General features: G+C 51.9%; 1 protein-coding gene across 1 annotated transcript in view; it reads left to right on the plus strand.

Annotated features, from left to right (window-relative positions):
- ZNF609 (zinc finger protein 609) overlaps positions 1–18,277 on the plus strand; it is a 61,984-nt gene that overhangs the window by 36,672 nt on the left and 7,035 nt on the right. The window contains 3 exon segments of the mRNA XM_059482216.1: positions 10,242–10,355; positions 10,357–10,468; positions 17,906–17,993. Of these exon segments, the coding sequence (XP_059338199.1) occupies positions 10,242–10,355; positions 10,357–10,468; positions 17,906–17,993 (314 nt within the window).

An 18,277-nucleotide genomic window follows, 5' to 3' on the forward strand; every position in this document is an offset into this window, starting at 1 on the left:
TGTGGGTTCACGTGGAAAGCTCGTTCCTGCTCCTCTTGCAACTCGGCTAGAGATTTCATGGCAATATGAGCACATGCTGTGCTGCTTTGGGGTCGGTGTCCGGGCACTGTTCTGTGCAGGCAGCATCTTGATTTCAGTAATTTATAAAACCTCAGGAATTGGCTTTAAAAACTTCTGTGGCATTTGCTGTGTCCTGCATGTTCCTGATGGGAGCTGATGGACATGGGTGCAAACTGTTGCTTGAAGGGTTGGGATGAACCCAGCATTTATTGGCCAGAATAGGAATATCGACTCTTTTAAAAACAGCATGATTGAAAGAATTTGCTGAAAAACTGGGGTTTGGGGAGCGGGGGTGATGCAGTCATGGGACACAGCACATTTGTCATTCCTGTGTTAGCTTGAGGTTTCCCTCTTGTGTGCTGGGAGACAGAGGCACATTCCAGACACCAGTCCCCTCTCTGTGGCCACTGCTATGAGACACGTGGTGACACCATCTTCCTCACCCACATTCTTGTGTGTCATGTGATTGGGCTCATTTCTTGCTCTCTCTTCTCTTGTAACCTCCCCATCAGGCCATGGAACAGAGCTGGCTTTGTGTCTGGAAAGCACCAGGATCTCTCCTGGCAACTGGAGCAAAACCTACAAAGAAGAGGAGATGAGAGCCAAGTGGGCGGCTTCCTAAACGTGCAGCCTGCAGGGGCTGGGACGTGCACATCATACCAAAGCAGGTTTTTAATATTAAATAGATGGAAGGAAGATGTCTCCTTTTGCCTGAGGGATAAATAGATCTGAAACTCATCCTAGACTTTGCTGCTTGTTGCATCTGAAATATGTGTGTCTCACCCTGGAATCGAGCCTCTCCAGGAGCTGCCAATACCTGGCTACAACCCATGTGTAAAAATGCTCTGGTTTCATGGTGTATGTGGGATGTGATGGAAATTCTCTGGGAGAAGCATCCAGTGAATGGATTTGCCTCTTTTTCCCCCAGTCCATTGCTGTGTGCACCCCATGGTCTGGACACAGCGCTTCTCATGGTGCCACCATGGTGTCACAGCTGTGGTACTCTGGTGCCCTCCCAGTGCTAGACCTCCTCCAGGAGCTGTGTGGGTGCTTCAGGAGGTGCACCCTGCTTTGCAGGGACTGAGCACTGTCTCCTTCCCTCCCGGCCCTTCCCTAAACAAATTTTACAGGTGTGAGCCCTGAGCACCTGGCTTGGCTTCTCATCTATGATCCACAGGCCCTTCAGGACCAAATGCTGTTTGTAGCTGTGGGCAGACAGCTTATTGTGCACGAGAACTGCTTAGAAAACTCTCCATCTTGCCACTGCCATTTGCTGGGAGATGGATGGGATAAGAGAAGGATTTTTTTTCTTATCTGCTTGGCCATGAACCTCCTGGTCCAGCCATGGAGGTGTGGAGGTGGATCATAGAGCTGAAGCTGCTCTCTTGTCAGAGATGCTTGTTATCATGGTTGCAGTGTGGAGGAACATCAAGAAAAGATAACTCTGCCAAAATTTAAGTAAAACCCTGCCAAAACCTGGCAAATCTAATCTGAACTTGGGCAGTTCCAAAGCTGCTGGATGTTGGCTCTCTAAAAGGAGAAGCTGCTGCTGTGTCTTGGGAAGACCTGGAATGTGACTTGTTGGGGATTCAGAGCCTGGCACGGGGTGGATCTGGGGTGTCAGCAGCATTTAGGAGGTGCTGTGGGCAGTGATGTATGTTGTATGATATTAATGGAGGGTTGTAGGAAAGAAAGAAGGAGCAGAGCAAGGGAAGGATGAAGGATTTTCTCACTTGGAAAATACTGGTATACTTAGGAACAGTTTCCCTGCCAGAAAGCTGTGGCCAATGTCTGTCTTAAACGTTCCTCTCATTGATTCATCCCATTTCCTCCTTGCTCCTCTGCATCATCCTCTGCGTAATTCCTCTCTCTCCTTTGATGTTTTCATCCCCCATGTATTTGTAGATTATGGCTGTGTCCCCACATAGCTGTCACTGAACCAAGCTATCCATATTTAGCTCTTCTAATCTCCTCTTCCAAACCAATCCCCTCAGCCTGTTATTTTTGTGCCTCTTCTTTGAACTTCCTTCAGTTTGTCTCTTGTGTCCTTTTCTGTCATGAATGGACCAGTGAGAGGTGTCCCTGCCCGTGGCAGGGGGATGGAATGAGATAAGTTTTAAGGTCCCTTCCAAGCCAAACCATTCTGGGATATTAAGATGGCATCTTGGAGATGATCCCCTCCAGGTCACTGAAAGGATCACCTTGGGTTGGTGCTTGGCTGTTTTATGTATGTCTGTAACTCCATATTCCCCCAGTTTCTTGCACAGGGACTCTGAATGTGAGTGGGACTTGCTTTTGGCCCTCTTTGAGGCCTTGGAGGCACAACTCAGTGCCACAGCTTTGGCTGTTGTGGAAGGTCCAGCTGTCCCACACCACATTCACAGCTTGGTTGATCAAAACACCCCCAAACAAAGCCCGTCTTTTACCCTACACTCCATCTCTTCTTTGTCAGCTCTGCTCTGAAAACACCAGGGCCTTTTACCACATCAACTCTTGTGCTTTATGAGTATAAAAGTTGGTGTCTTAGTGATGTGATAAAACCACATCCCTGCACGTGGTTGTGTTGTCTACCATGGGTCTACAGTGACAGAGTGGTTGTGGTGGCTTTGTCCACTCTCACCTGCAAGTGGGCACTGGCTTTTGGGATGGATGTGGACAAAGCTGGTCCCTGGACTTGTGCACCAAGCAAGCAGAGGAACCCATCCTAGATGAGACAGGTCTGAGCCTAGCTCATTTTTACTTTGAGTCATGGATCCATCTTCTCCCTCTGTATTTACAAGAATCCAATTTTGTGCTGAAATGATTTGTAAATCTCGAGCTGTCTCCCCTCTCTGACTGATTCCTGTGTACTGCAGCTTTTCAAAGGTAAGGACTTTGTGCCTGGATAAGCATTAATTAAAAGTGATTAAATTATTAATGCTCTGAGTTTGCATGTAGGGTTGTGGGTGTGTGTGCACACGTGGCTGTGCCCTGACATGAATTGCTGGAGGCCTAGCAGCCACATTGTCCATGTTTTAGGGGTTTAGATTGGTGAGACTGAGGTAGAGGAAAAAATGGGTGAAAAAACTGAAGGAAAAGTTGAGACAGGCAGGTGGAGTTGTGTTATTCCCTAACAGAGAGCTGAGCTGCTGTGCCAGCTTCTTTCCTCAGCCCTGACCTACCGAGTGTCAGCTTTGGCTTGCAGTCCTTGCTTGGTGATCCTTGCCAAGGTTTGTTGGTAACTTTTGTGTTCTTGCTGTCTCCAGGAGCCTGCTTTTCCAGCCTCTTTCAGACTCATCTCTTGATCTGTTGCAATGAAGATTCCAAACTCTACAATATGTTTTTCATCCCTAGGGTGGTGGGGTCTGTGCTTGGTGCTCAGGATGCTGGCCAGTGTGCTGTGTAGCACAAGGCAGACCCTGTAGGCAAGTTAAAGCCACTTGCCATGAAAATCCTTCTTTTTCATCTGATTTCTCATGCCTGCCTTGCAGATTTGGGTTTTAGGGATGTCTGTAGGTTGGCTGTTTCAGCCTCTGTGTCATTTGGCCAGGTTTGTGGAGCTGGTGGTTATCAGATGGCTCTTAACAGTGGCTGGAGCTGCCAGTGGTTTGTGAAAGGTCTCATAGATTTGTATCCTCCCTCCAGGAGATTGATGCACTGAGGCACTGTGAAACCTTTTATGTTCTCCTTTGCCTGCTTAAATGTGCTGGTCAGCAAGTGCTGTTAATGGCAGCTATTGAGCACTGCTCGGATCCTCGGGTGCAGCTGCCTGGTTATTTTGGTGGAAAAAAAATAGCAAAAGCAAGACTTTCCCTCACAGTGGTTCTTCCACATAGAAACCTGACTTGCAGCAGACATGGCTGGTGTCAGGAGTGCAGGGGATGCTGGAGGATGGAGATGTAGGAAACAGAAATATGAGAAGCCAGGCATGCATCTGTGATGGTTGGCTGTGTTGGCAGAAGGGTGGGTATAGGTTGTGGGGTGTAATGGGGGACCTGGGTTCCCAGTGGGAAGTCACTTGCTGTCTTTAGAGCTTTCCTGCTCAGGCAGCACTGCCAGAGGTGAGGATGACAGCTGACCATGGCAGCAGCAGTGCTGAAGAAGGAGCTGGAGGCTGGGTTGGTCATTGTGAAGGATACTTGTGGCCATCTGTGGTCAGGCTCTATGTTTCTAATAGTTTCTGCTCTGCTATGACCCAGATGCATCTCCATTGCTTTTCCACATGGGATCTTTCCCTTTTTCCCCACCAACTGAGCTGCTTCACATTTTAATTCAATAAATGAGGAGACCTGTGGCCCATCTGTGGGATATCAGTGTTTGATGAGGCAGAATGGAGACCCATTGACATGTGGTGGGACTGATGCACAGAGGTCCCAGCTTGGATTTCTTTCCCATGTCTCTCACTTATGTCACCTGTCCCCTTTCATCACTGCTCTTCACTACCTCTCTCCTGCTGGAGACACCTTTTTTTCCCTTCCAGGAGCAGATCTGATAGTCTTGTAAGTGGTTGGAGCAGGTGACTTGGTGCCAGCACGTCTGCCTTGGATACTATTCCTGGCTTTATTGGAGACACAGTAATATGCAAGGCTGTGCCTCTGCGGTGTCTGCCTCCTCTTGATCTCAAAATGCTGCAAGCACTGAGATAAGACAGGCTGTGTTCAAGCAGTGATTTTATTCCCATCTCCTCTGCAGAGAGAAAGCTCCTCGTAAGTCATGCTGGGTTCTATTTGCATTTCCCCAGCAGTGTGGCTGAGGTTGATAGCACCCAGCTGTCTGCATCAGCTGGGTACTTGGATCAGCCCCCAGCACTGGCATGGTGGGAGGTTGTGCCTCCAGTGTCACTGGGTGGGATGGCTCACCCTGATATTCCCATTAACTGTGACCAGATGTGGTTTTGGTGGTGCTGGTGGTGGGGCTGGGAGCTTTATGCAGGTAATCCTCTTCCAGGTTTTGGTTCCTGTGGCCCACTCACCTGTGGCCAGAACAGACTTGCTCAGCCAGGTCTGCCCAAAAGTGCCCAGATAAAACTGATCTGAGTTGGGAATGTGCTGCCAACCCCAGCACTGGGCTGCATTGTGCCATCCTTTTGGCCACCATCTGCTCTGGCCATTCTGCAGGGACTTGCTGGCCAGGGAGAGTGTTTGCATGGATGGAGGCAAACCCCCCCCTGGATCTCAGAGCTGGAGCATGGGCAGGAAGGGACACAGAGGCACCTTTTGTAGGTCGTGCATTCCCATCACACCTTGGCATCAGCAGCCCCACAGCTGGGAGATGCCATGAATCCCAAGTCTGATGGGTGGAAGCAGATGGTGATGAGCACTGGGAACAAGTTGTGAAGGAGAGTGGTGGGGAATTGGCCTCTCTTGGCATGTTTTTAGGGGGATTCTGAGAGCCCTGGGGCTGGGAAATTGGGATCTCTGCTCCTTAAAACTCCTTACTTCCCATCTGAATTGCCTGGCTCTTTGGTGGTGGTGCTGGCCAGGAGGTCCCACACTCACTTGTCTTCTCTGAGTGGCAAACTCAGGGAGTGCAATGCTGAACCCACTGCATTCTGCACAGATGGAAGCACATGGAAGCATTAATCCTTCCTTGTGGCATTTACTGCTTCTTGATAAGGGAGGGCTGTCACAAATGTCAATCTCTTTTTCTTAGAGCAACTGCCCTGTTGCCCTGTGGGCTCAGATTTGCCAGCTAAGGAACCCATATATTCCCCAAGTGTTCCTGTGGCCTGTAGAAATAACTGGCTTTGTTTATTTGAGCTTGTGTTTATCCAGGGAAAGGTAGACTTTTGTCTAGAACAGAATCCTTTTTTCACATCTTGATGTCAGCAACCTCAACTTCCTGCTACAGCAAGAGGGGAGAGCAATGGGCAGCAGGATTGGGATCAGTGTCCCAGGCCACCCTCCTGGCTCCATCCTTGGACCTGACGCTTGTGCCACCATTATTTCCCTGCATGTGGGTGTTTGTTGGAAGCTCTTGTTGGCTGCTTTCTTGCTGGAGAAATCCAGCCAGCAAACAGTCAGGGTTAAGTGGCACCTGCACTGTTTGGGATGGGGATCTTCTGGAGCCTGTACCTCCAGTGTGTTGGGATGATGTTGTTGGGATGATGTGACTGGGAGTTCTGCTTGCAGGCGGATTAAAGATGGAATTACAGACATAGTGGGCACCAGAGCCAACAAAGGGATTTTGTCTTTAGGCTCTGCATACCCAGCTTTGGGGGTCAGGTTGGAGAAGACTCTTTGAAATTCCTTCCAAGGTCAGCAGAGGGGAAGAGGCACTGTGGTGCTGTGGTTTGGGGGGTCTAGAGATGCCCACTGAAGATGCCTGCCACCTGGGTGGATCTGCTCCCTGTAGTGACAGGAGTGAAAACATCAGAGCACCCAAATGTTGAGCTGAGCTGATCAGTGACATGGGACGTGTTGAGAGCAATGCTCCTGTGATGGAGCACCTTTGGTCCATATTCTGTCTTCTGACACAGAGTCATGAGTTTGTGACTAGTAACAAAGCTCCCTCTTGGCTTTTCTTGTCTCTGTGTCTGCAGGAGTGAAAGGACCTTGTAGGTGAGAAAAATGGTACATGGTGCTGCATAGCTTCTTCATGTGGGGATACGCTGGAGCCTAGAACCATCTCACATGCTTTGGTGGTCTCACCCTGAGTTCTGCTGACAGATCTGGGGGTGCCCTGCACCTTCACACCCTCTCTGCCCTTGGAAATGCACTGCATAATATCTCTGCTAGTTGCTCTTCTCGGGAGTTTTTGCTTTTGGCTTTTATCACTCCAAAATGCATTTTTCTTGCCTGACTTTTATTATTGAGGACAAACCAAAATTCTCATAAATATGGATGGGTGGTCTAGATGACATTAAAACCAGTGGAGTGTTTTTATTTCTGGTTTGCCCTCTTCTCACTCTCTCATTAATAATTGCTGCTGTTCTGTCCCCTTGAGGGCGGCTGATGCACTAACCAGTGCTGCTAAGATGGCAGGCACTGCTCTGTGTGCATCTCTCCATGCCAGCACCCACTGTGGCACCCCATTGCACCTTCCTGGGGGTGGCTGTAACGAGGGGTAGGATTTAATTATCCCCCAGAGCCTGGCATGCCACGGTGCCGTTGGCATCGCTGGGGACTCTGGGTGGATTTGCTTTTCCCCCAGCGAGCAGAGGCTGTGCCGGCCGCTGCCGCCCGGGCTTGGCTCCGTTCCACTTGTGTCCTCGGCGCTGGTGAGAGCACGTTCCTCGTGATGGGAAAGCCTCCGCCACAAACACAAAGGGCTTTCAGCAGGGGAGGCAGCGGCGGGCGGACACGGATGGCCAGCGCTGGCACACTGCAGCTTCACCCCATCTCACTCCCATAGGGCTGCCTGCACACACACCAGCTTCCTCCAGCAGTCTGAGTGCAGCCGGTATTTCATCTTAAGAGCTTGGAAAGAGAAAGAAATTTTATTTCTGCAAGGGGTAGTTAGGGCCTAAAAGCGGTATGGGGGGTGGCCAGAAGGTACAGTGCTCGTTTTTGGAGCTGGGGATCTCGGTTAGCACAGCCCTGGAGGTGATGTGAAATGCACTGCTGTGGGGCGTGAGTGCTGCCCACCACCCCCAGCCAGCATTGCCCCAGGCTCCCTCTCTCCCTCCAAGGGGAAGAGCAGCCAGGGGAGCTGCCCCATGATATGCAGGGCTCTCCCAGCCATCCTGCGTCTCCTGACCTTGCTCAGCAAGCTGGAGGGTGAAAAGATCATGGCAATGAGAGATAAGGCACACACAGAGGGGGAGCTGAATTTCAGGGATTGATCCATGTGTCTTTTCCTCCAGCATGGCTTTCAGTTGTTTTGTTTTGGTTGTGTCCCAGCGGAGAACCTCTGCTCCTGCCCTCACCCTTGAAGAACCATCCTGAACCTTTTTATTTTGCTCTGGAGCTTGGGGCAAGGGAGCAGGAGAGCCGCCTTGTCTCCCCACGGCTGCTGAAAGAGGCTGCTTATTACAGAGCAGGGTGAGATATGAAATCCCATCAAGCTGCCTTGCTTATTAGAGATCTCAGTGAGCTGCTTATTATGCACCATGGCATAATGCAGATTACGAATGTGACCGGGCAATAATTAGCAGAGCTGGAACTGTAATTAAACACTCCTGAGCTGCGCTGTGGTTTCTGTTGCAGAGTGGAAGGAAGCTGAACGGTCTCAGCAGGTCTCCAACATGCACACACAGCCTCCACTCCCTGGGCAATGGGGGAAAGTGATCCCTGCCACTCCCTGGGCTCTTCCTGCTGCCCACCACCCTGGTTCTTCCCTGGCTCTTCCTTTGCTGGTGACTGATGTGTGTTTTGCAGAATGGGGCATTGAGGAACCCCTTCTAAGAAGCATCCCACTTCCTTGGAGCATCTTGCCCTGGATGTGCTGATGAGGTTGCTGTGTTTTGGGGGGTGATTTTCCTGTGGGAGTCTTCTGGAAGCTCCTCTAGCAGCCTTCTGGGGCGGTTTTATGCCAAAACCACCCTTCTTGAATCACATGGGGTGCAGTTGGGCCACTGGCCCTATGGCAGCCTTGGAGGTGGATGGTCTGGAGATGGGCTCCTGGAGGAGAGCTGGTTCTGTTGCTGGGAGATTGGAGGTGGTTGTGGATGACAAGCTGTGCTGCTGAGGAGGGCACTGTGAGGTCCAGCCACTGCTGTTAGAGACCTCCAGGCCATCTTTAGTGCCAGGTGGGCTGCATGTTGCTCTGATGAGCTGTCTAGAGAGAGGATGGATGCAATACAGGGAGAGGGCTGCAGACAGAAGGTGCTTTGTGTTCTGCTGGAAAAGCAAATCCACTTGCCCTATCAGAGCCAGGATGTGATGTCCTCATCTCTGCTCCTCTGCCTAGAGATTTGTGTCACCAGGGCTGTGGAGAGAATCTGTGGGTCAGCAGTTGGTGGGGAGATGTGATGCTCCAGGCGCTTGCTGTGGTTACCCCATCGGGTGGGGCAGGCTGGGTTGGACATGCAAGGTTCTGCTGGAGTTGTTTCCCCTGCTGGAAGGAGGGAGATGTGTGAGCAAGAGAGAGAGCAGGGAAATTTTGCAGCTGGTCAGGACCAGGATGGGAGTCAGCAGCTGGGCTGGGCTGGTGCCCATGTCCACACTTGGTAACCACAAACTTGGGCTCTCCAGGTCTATTGTTTTCCCTCAGAAGAGTTTCCGAGGGTCTGGGAGTGCAACTGGGTGCTCTAGAGGAATCTTTGCCTGCTTGAAACAGGAACTCAGGTCAGCACTTGCTGCGGATGTGATGGGTTTCCTCAGTCTGCTTCTCTTCTGAGGTAGCCCAGTGCCTAAAGATCACAAATGGTGAAGAGGGGAAGTCTCAGCTGAAGAGGAGCCGCTCGCCCCTTGCTGCAGGTCCTCTCAAGCCAAGGTGTAGGGGTGGCTGGCCGTGGCTGGCTTGGCTGATGAGCCCCAAAGAGGAGAAGGTCTCCACCTTGCCTTGGCCAGCCACAGAATCAGCCCATCAGCCATCCTCCTCCTGACACTGCTGTAATCTGCCTGCGTGGCAGAGCGGCCAAGGGCCTTGGCTTCTCAGCAGCAGGGTTGCTTGGCTGGGCTTCCACTTGGCATGTTGGCTTGTTGGCTTTCCAAGCCCAGCTCTGGCTGTGGGATCTGGTTTCTGTGTGCAAAGAGAGCACAATGGCTGGATCAGGCTCTGAAGCAGATACTTGCATAGGGAAGAGGGATATGATCCAAGTGCCTGTGTCTGCAGGTGGTCACAGGGTGGTTCTGGAAGGAGAAGGATGTTGGTTTTCATGGGTGCCAGAGGGAGTCTGCTACTCGTTTGTCCTGTCCTGCTGGTTGAGCAGAAGCTCTTCTAGGGAGCCGTGGGGTCCAAAGTCATTGACTGCATTAACATCTGAGCCATAGCCAAGAGGCATCCTCAGCGGGCATGATTACAGAAGCCGTCGGGGAAGGAACTTGCCATGAGCTCTTTCAAGCAGGAGCACAGATATCTCCTGCACAAGGACTTTTGGCTGTGATCTCTGTGACTGCAGAGCTCCCCAGGGTTACATGGGCATGGCAGCAGAGCCCTGCGAGATCCTTGTCCTCTGATGGCGTGTGGGACATGAACTGAAGGTGGCAGTTCTGAGCTTGAGGTTCTCCAGAAATGTAAATATCTGTTGATACTTGCTCTCCTTGCTGTGTTACCAGCAGTATTCCTGACAATGACCACGTTTCTCTTTTTCCCCGCAGATGGAATCTCCAGTCTCTACGCCTGCAGTGTTGCCCTTGCATCTCCTCGTCCCCGTGGTGAACAACGACATCTCGTCGCCGTGCGAGCAGATCATGGTGCGCACGCGCTCGGTGGGGGGTGAACACGTGCGACGTGGCCCTGGCCACCGAGCCCGAGTGCCTGGGCCCCTGCGAGCCTGGCACCAGCGTCAACCTGGAGGGCATCGTCTGGCAGGAGACAGAGGATGGTGAGTGTCATGGAGCTTCATCACAGGGGAGTTGTGGCAGTCCCTTCCTTCTCATGTCCCTGCTGTCCTGGGCTTTCCTGCCACCAGTTGGGTGGTCAGGACAGAGGAGCCGTGTGAGAGCAGGCCATAATCCGTCCAGTAAAGGGAGTAATGGGCCAATATTTGCATCAGCCCCATGTGTTGCGTTATCCTTTTGCCCAGACAGCAGGCAAAAATCTAAGCTGCCATTTCTCTGCCCTTGGACAAGAGCTGACTTGTTTTGGAGGTGCCAGGGGAAAGGCCGTGCCAGCCGGCAGGGGAATTCGACAGAGTTGACTTCATTTTTGCTTGGCAACCCGCAGGTCTGTCACAAAAACACTCAAACCCTGGGAGGTGGCAGAAATCTCCTGCTGGATTAAAAAACCCCAGTGGAGCTCTCAAAATCGACTCAGTGGGAGATCAGCCTCTCGCCTCTCTTGCCAAGCCAATCCAATCTTTTTTTTCCACTGGAGCTCATCTCATCCGTGCACAGCTTGGTTTGCTTTCCCAGGTCCTTTGATGGGTTTTCATTGCTCTTGGGGCTCTGCCAAGGAATGCAGGGATGAATAGGTGGCTCAGTGGCCCATGGCAAGTGCTGGAACTTGGCCTTCCCTCTAGCCTGAGTGGGATGCTGGAGGTTTCTGCCTTGGGAGGCATGGGGGGAACTCCTTGTGTTTGTGTGTGGAAGCAGAAACAGTCCAGAAGCACAAAGGTGGGAGAGAGCAGTGGTGGTGGAGGCTGGTTGTTGGGTCATCTCAGCCAGGTATCCATGTGCTCCTCTTGGACATCTGCTCCCACTCTTCCATTGCTGTTCTGTGCAGAGAATGAAGCTGTTGGCCTTTATCCCAGCCACTCCTCACTGAGACTGTTATTGGGGATGGAAGCTGAGCTGAAACCTCCATTCCCATTATCTGCTTCCAGTGAGGTTCTCTTCTTGTTCCATGCTTTGGAAAGTTGGGAGTTGGCCCAGTTTGCCTTTTCTCTCTTCCTGCTGGCAAACTGGTTTGGAAACCGTGGTTGGCACAGGACCAGGTGCTGCTGTGGCTGCTTGGAAAAAGCATATTGAGAAATAGCACCTGAGCTGTTTGGGAAGAGAGCAGTGGATGGACCATGCCAGGGAAGACTGGGGTGTCTAGCTTGGGATGGGGACCTTGGCACTCTTCTCCTTTACCATCCATTCCATATAGGAAAAAAAATCACCCTGGTTGAGGCAGCTGGGAGCTGTAAGTGTGTTTGTTCTGCTGCTCCAAAGCAGAAGGATGTCACATGTTAGACCTGTGAGAAGAAACACAAAACAGGAGAGTTTGGAAGTCCTGCTCTGCACATCCCAGGGCCAGGGGATCTGCAGGGTGGATCTGCTCCAAAGAAATCTGTGGAAGGTCTGCACTCATCTACCACCTCCCCAGCACTGTGTGATCAATGTCTCCAAGAGCCTGGTCACTTTGTAGGATACACCACCTTCAGCTGGGGAAACTGAGGCACAGCTGGGCTGGGCTTTGGGAAACACAGCGGCACAAAGGAACATTGGCACCCTTCACTTGTGGGGCTCCCCCATCTCCCCAGCCCCATCAGCCTGTTGTCCTGGTGTGACTTCCCTTAACACAAAAGCCCTGGAAGTGCAGAGTTCCCTGAAAATCCCAGGGCTGCTGGAGAACCCCATGGGCAGCAGCAAAGCTGGGAAAGCTTGGACTTTGTAGGGTGGTTTTGGGTGGAAATCAGAAGAGGGTCACAGTGGCCGTGCCAGGATGGATGAACTGAGCATCCCTGAGGCAGGGAGCACAGAAACATCCCTCCCTGCCAGTTCCTGGTTGGGAGGCCTTGCCAAGGGAGTGGTTGCTGTTCTTTTCTGCTGCTCTTCACCCCACCGTGGAGCTCCGTGCCTGCCCCTGGCTTCTGCAGCCACCATTTCGGAGCATGCCTTGGAGGTGTCCTGTGATTTCCCACAGCCCAGATATTTTTAGTCTGTGGTAATTCAGTGAACTCGCACAGAGATGCTTCTCTGCCAGCTGCTGATGGTTGCCACTGGTGGGAGCAAGGATTTCACATCCAGTCCTGCACAAAAAGCCCTGATACTGCTTTTGGTCTCTTTGGGTCTGCTGCATGCCTTGGCTCCAGTAACACAGCATCTCTTGTCCTTGACTGTAAAGGCAGGGGGAGCCAGAACTGGTTTTTGCCTGGCATCTCTCCCCTGCCTTCCCCTTGTCAAAGATAGAGTCAAGCGTGGTGCTGGATCTGGCTGTTGGAAGCTGGAGCTTGTGAAATGTCCAGAGATGCAGCAGCCATCTCCCCTTGCCCAAAGGATACAGAGGAGAAAGCTACACCAAGGGCATGTCTGCAAAGTCAAAGCATCTGGAGACTCTCCTCAATATATCCAGAGGGATCAATTTCTCCCCTTGCTCCTTGGGATGTAGCAGCCTCACTGGACTGCTTGGAAGGACCCCAGAGCAGTGGAGCAGCTCTTGGCTTGAATCAAGTTTAGAATCACTGAACTGAGGAATGGTTTAGTTTGAAAGGGACCTTAAAGCCCAGTTCATTCCAGCCCCTGCTGTGGAACCAGTTCATTCCACCCCCACCTTCCACTAGCCAGGGTTGCTCCAAGTCCCATCCAAGTCCCACTGAACACTTTTAGGGATGGGGCAGCCAGAGCTTCTCTGGGAAACTTGTTCCAGGGCCTCACTATCCTGCCAGGAAGGAATTTTTTTCCTAATATCCAATCTAAATCTCCCCTCTTACAGCTAAAGCCATTACTCTTTGGCCTGTCACTTCTTGGCCTTGCAAAAATCCCTCTTCAGCATTCTTTTAGAGATCCCCTTCAGGCTCTGGAAAGGACTCTTAAGATCTCCCTGAAGCCAGCCTGCTCCTCTCCATGTGGGTCTGCAAAATCACAGAGAAAAGCTTCTAAAGCCAAAGCCTGGCAATGCTTGGAAGGGTAAGCTAGGCAAGAAGGACAAGTCCATCTGAGATGGGAGTGTGAAGCTCCAGTGAACCTCATGATGTCCTTCTTCCCTGAACCAACTTTGTCCTCATGTCCCACTAGAAAATCTGCCATGAGTCCATGAGCTTTGCTAAAGCCATCCCAGAGGGCTCCCCACCATCTGTCGCTGGGCTGGGTCCACCTTCTCCTCCATCTTTGCAGGCTGGTGTTGGCCCAAGGTCTGGTCTAGCTGGCAGTGACACTGTTATTCTTGCTCTCCTGTGGCCATGCTGGTGACACTGTCCCTTTGCTGAGCCTGGCTAGCACAGGGATGTGTTTTATCAGGACACTTTCAGTGGGGAGCAGCTGTGTTGGGAACTCCTCTGGTGCTGCTGTGTGTAATTCTGATCCTCAGGAACCGAGGAACAGATTATCTGATGTGATCACACCAGGAAGCATTGCTCTCTTGGCTGCCTCACGAGCTGCCAGCTCTCCTCCATCCCCCTCAGTGAAGCTGGTGTCACCTGGCTTGGATCATGTCACCTTGTCACCTCCCCATGGTGCCACACCAGTGCTGATCCCAGCAAAACAAACACAAACCCTCTGAGCTATGAGGATCATGGTGTGGCAGCACCTGGAAAACATCAGCACAATGGACATCCCTTCCTCCAGCTCCTTGCTGGGGTGTCAGTGGCAGGTTACCCACGGCTCAGATTTCTGTGCACCAGACATTTGGATTGTCCTTTTGCAAACTTCTCATGAAGGTATGGTGGAGCACAAGCCTGCCCAGGGTTGCCACATGCCAGTGGACGTGTCCTTGCTTGGAGCAGGAGGGAAATGCAAGAGATAGGGATAGAATGGAGAAGATGGGAGGGTGAGAGCAAAGACTTCTCAAATACAATGGGTAGTGGCTTAGATGCTTCCTCTGCCAGCTCTCATGGGAACTGTGAGGTCTCATCAGGTCTCATGGATTTACACACCTTGGACTTCTCTTACAGGTGTTCTTCCTTCTCCCAGTCCCTGTCTTTGCCTCCTCCATCAGGTGGTGTGGCTGGAGCAGGTGTTGCTGGTGAAAATCAAGGCACACAAGTCATTGAGCCCCTTAGCTGTGGGTTACCCCAGCTGCAGGCTTCCTTTGTGTGTTTGAGTTTCTCCAAGAGTTCCTTGTTAATCCATCAAGCCTTCTGGCATTTCCACCTGAATTTTCTTTCTTGGGATGCATTGCTCCTAAATTAAGGAATGATCCTTGGATGTCACCTAGCTTCCTTGTGTCCCACTCCCCTCCAGGGCTCTGTCCCATGGCACTCTGTCAAATGGGTCTCTGAAGAGGCCATAGTCCTCTTTCCTGGAGTCCAGGGCAGTGATCCTTCTGTGTGCTGCAGTCCCTGGAAAGCAGTTGGATGGCCAGGGACACTCATGCACCATCTGAGCATCCATCCCTGCATGGTATGATGGGATGATGCTGTCTCCCTCTGGCCCTGTCAGGGAAACCATGTTCCAGTTGCCTGTTGAGGTTTGATAGAGGGCACTTCTCTGTGAGAAGACACCAGAGACTTCCCCCATGTTGGACAAGGTCAGCTAAAGCAGAGCCTATCACCCATGAGGGCAGGATAATGTATTTAGGAAGGGGAGAAAAAGCAGCTCCCATTCTATATCCCCCTGTGCTGTTTGGGGGCAGAAATGTAGAAATCAGAAGTAAAGTTGAGCCTGGGAAGAAGCCAGGAAAAGGTCTTTTAAGGTTTGGTTTTATTTCTCATTATACTACTCTGATTTCATCCATAATAAATTAAATTAGTTTCCCCAGGGTGAGTCTCTTTTGCCCGTGATGGTAATTGGTGAGTGATCTCTCCTCACTGGGTGAGGTGACAATTATGCTGGACAGCCCTGTGGTGTCCCCTGTCTCCTGGCAGGAGCATGGTGGCCATGAGCAGCTTTGGTGTTGTGTCCCAAAGCTTGGGCACTACAGGTCAGGTGGGATCTCTGCACATGGGGTGAAAAGCTGGAGCACCCTGGAAGTAATGCAGCTGGAGGGGAAACAACAAAGGTAATTTTAAAGATGATGCAGCTGGGGAAGAAATTAATGGAAGAAGGGGCATCCCAAAGCCAGGGCATCCTGGAAGTGATGCAGGTGGAGGAGGGATTCATGGAGATGTTCTTGGTTGGGCTTGGGGGGTTTGTCTTTGAAAAAGGGGGAAATGTGCTTCAATAGAATGGCTCCTGGTGTCCACAGCACCTTGTCCTCCATCCCACATAATGCCAGGATTTTCTCATACTCTGCCTTCCTGAATGGCAACTTTGCACCATCACCAACCCCTAATTTCTCCAGCCGGGATACAACTCTGATGTGAGCACTTGGTGAGCAGGATGCTGTGTGGTTTGCATCCAGATTTGGGTGATATTGATTCCTTAAGAGCTTCAGAGATGTCACCTTCCCATAAACCAGGTGGGGTGGGAGTTACCCAAGTGGGATTCCTTCTGTTCAAGAGCATCGGCGTTCTTGGAGATGTGAAAGCATTGCTTCCTCACTGCTGCCCTTGTCATGCCTGCTCATCATCCTGCCATGGGAGGGGGACACAGTGGGTGAAAAAAGCTGCTTAGGATCTATCCTGGGGTTTAAATTGTCCTGGGTTATTGTTGGAGGATTAGGAGAGGATTTGGTATGATTGGTTGCAGCGGGTTAAATATAGGCTGGTGTGTATTGGAGGTCTGGTGTTCCAACAGGGAAGGAGACACGGTGCCAGCTCGTTTTGCCCCTTCCTCTTTCATCTCTCTCTTGTGACTGTGGTGGTCGGGATGAAAAATGCCAGCACTTCTTTCTAATATCACGCACTGGCCCCGGGATTCACAAGAGACTCCAGTGGTTTGCCATGCAATTAACTTGCAGTGGCTCACGTGGCCTTCTCTGCCTTCAGAGGGATTGAGCTGGCAGGGAGAGCAGAAGGACTGGGAGGGATTTGGGCTGGGTTGGGGTGCAGGAGGCAGCCAGGAGCTTCTTTGGATTTTAAAGAAAGGGGGACAGGCTCCTGCCTGCCATAAACTGCTGCATTAGGAGGAACAGAAGGCCATATTCCATGTGCCCTCTTTGGGATGCCTGGAACCAGCACCCCACTGGTATTTCCATGAGTTGGGCTGTGGATTCCCAGAAGTTGGTTTCTCCCTCAGGTTGTGTCCATCATCACAGCCTGGCCATGTCTTTGTTAGGGCAGGTCCCCAGCACCTTCCTCTGAAGGCAGAGCCCAGCATCTCTTGCTCACTGGGATGAGCCAGTTGTGCCTCTTAGCCATGTGCTGGCACCATGATCTGCTCGCAGCGTTTTCCAGGAGGAAAAGGAGAAAGAGAAGGTCTGCATTTCATTTCTGTCTCTGAAGGAGCCCCACGTGTCTGGCCTTGGCTCCATGTATTATCCGTGCCGAAGCCTGCAGCTGGCTGCTGGCATAGCACAACGGGGGATGTGGGCTGAGATTTATAAACATGCTTCAGGCGCAGCTGCTCCAGGCTCCCTCGGCTCCATCCATCTCCCAGGGCCGTATATCTTGCTGCACTCATCAACCCTTGCAAATGTGTTTCCGAGTTTTACCTTGCTTGGATAAATGTGCCTGGCACAACAGACTCTGCTCCAGTGATCCATGGCAAGGAGGAGACGCCACAATGCTGAGGGGTGCTGTGGAAGACCCCTCTGCCTCCCAGAAGAGGTACTGAGCGTCCTTCACCTCAGTGTGGGTGTGAGCCAGGCAGTTCCTCTTCTGAATTAGTGTGGAAAAGCTGAAACTCCAAGGTTTTCTGAATGCCCAGTGACTTTGCTCCGTGATGGGAGGCTGTGACCCCATGGATGGTTCTCCAGAGGAAAATACAGGGCAGAGGGATTCCCGTGGAGGTGCTGAAGCAAAGTGGCCCCGGGCAACAGAGGATTATTCTGCCAGGATTGGGTTTCCCTGCCAGGGACAGTCTTCTGGGCAGGAATGCTGGGCTCAGCTTGCCATCTAGTGGCAGTAGCAGCTTTTTCTGGAGAGTCATGAGGTTCATGGCCGTGCTGGTTCATAGCCCTGCTGGGAGGTCTGCAGCTCCACTTTGGGGTGCACAGCCCTTTCTAGGAGCTTTCTGCATTTTCCCCAAGGTCTTTCCAGCTCTTTCACATTCCCTACCCTACCTGAGCACACACGGAGCCAATGTGGATCTTCAGGTCCCCCCTGAAGGGCTGAAATCCCACAACCCTTTGGGGGTCACTGGGTTTTAACATCCCATGAAAGTAGGGAATGGGAAGAGAGGTTAGGTGAGACATGGCAAGAGAAGGGATGAGCTGGGAGTCTCCTAATCCCATCTTGGTGTCCCTCCAGCCCTGAGCCCAGTGATGGAGGGACACCAACTCTTCTGAGAGCCCATGACCACTTGTCCACCCTCCTTCAACTCTAGAGCTAATCCCTTCTTCCTGCCTGTCTTGAGGGGCAGGTTCCTGGCATCATGGGATCACACCTGGCCCTGTCTGACCCTTTCTTCTTGCCTTGCAGGGATGCTGGTGGTCAACGTCACCTGGAGAAACAAGACATACGTGGGGACACTGCTGGACTGCACGCAGCATGACTGGGCACCTCCCCGGTGAGTGCGTGGGGGGCTCTGGTGGGCTCCTGGTGCTGAGGGCAGATCTGGGCCTCTATGGCCCCCATGGCACCTGGGACACTCTGCCATGTGCCCATGGGGCTGCCACTGGGGTTGGCATGTCCTCCATGCCCAACCCAGCTGCTCCCATGGCTCTTTGCCCCTGCAGTCACATGTGGGGGGACTGGAGACAGTTTAGCACATCCCAGGGAACCTCTCTGGTTCCTCTTTATCGGCCAGTGGAGAGAGAAGTGTATGGGATTGGTAGTGAGGGGAGTAAGGGG

Source organism: Ammospiza nelsoni, chromosome 14 (assembly GCF_027579445.1).
Source record: "Ammospiza nelsoni isolate bAmmNel1 chromosome 14, bAmmNel1.pri, whole genome shotgun sequence".
Lineage (NCBI taxonomy): Eukaryota > Metazoa > Chordata > Aves > Passeriformes > Passerellidae > Ammospiza > Ammospiza nelsoni.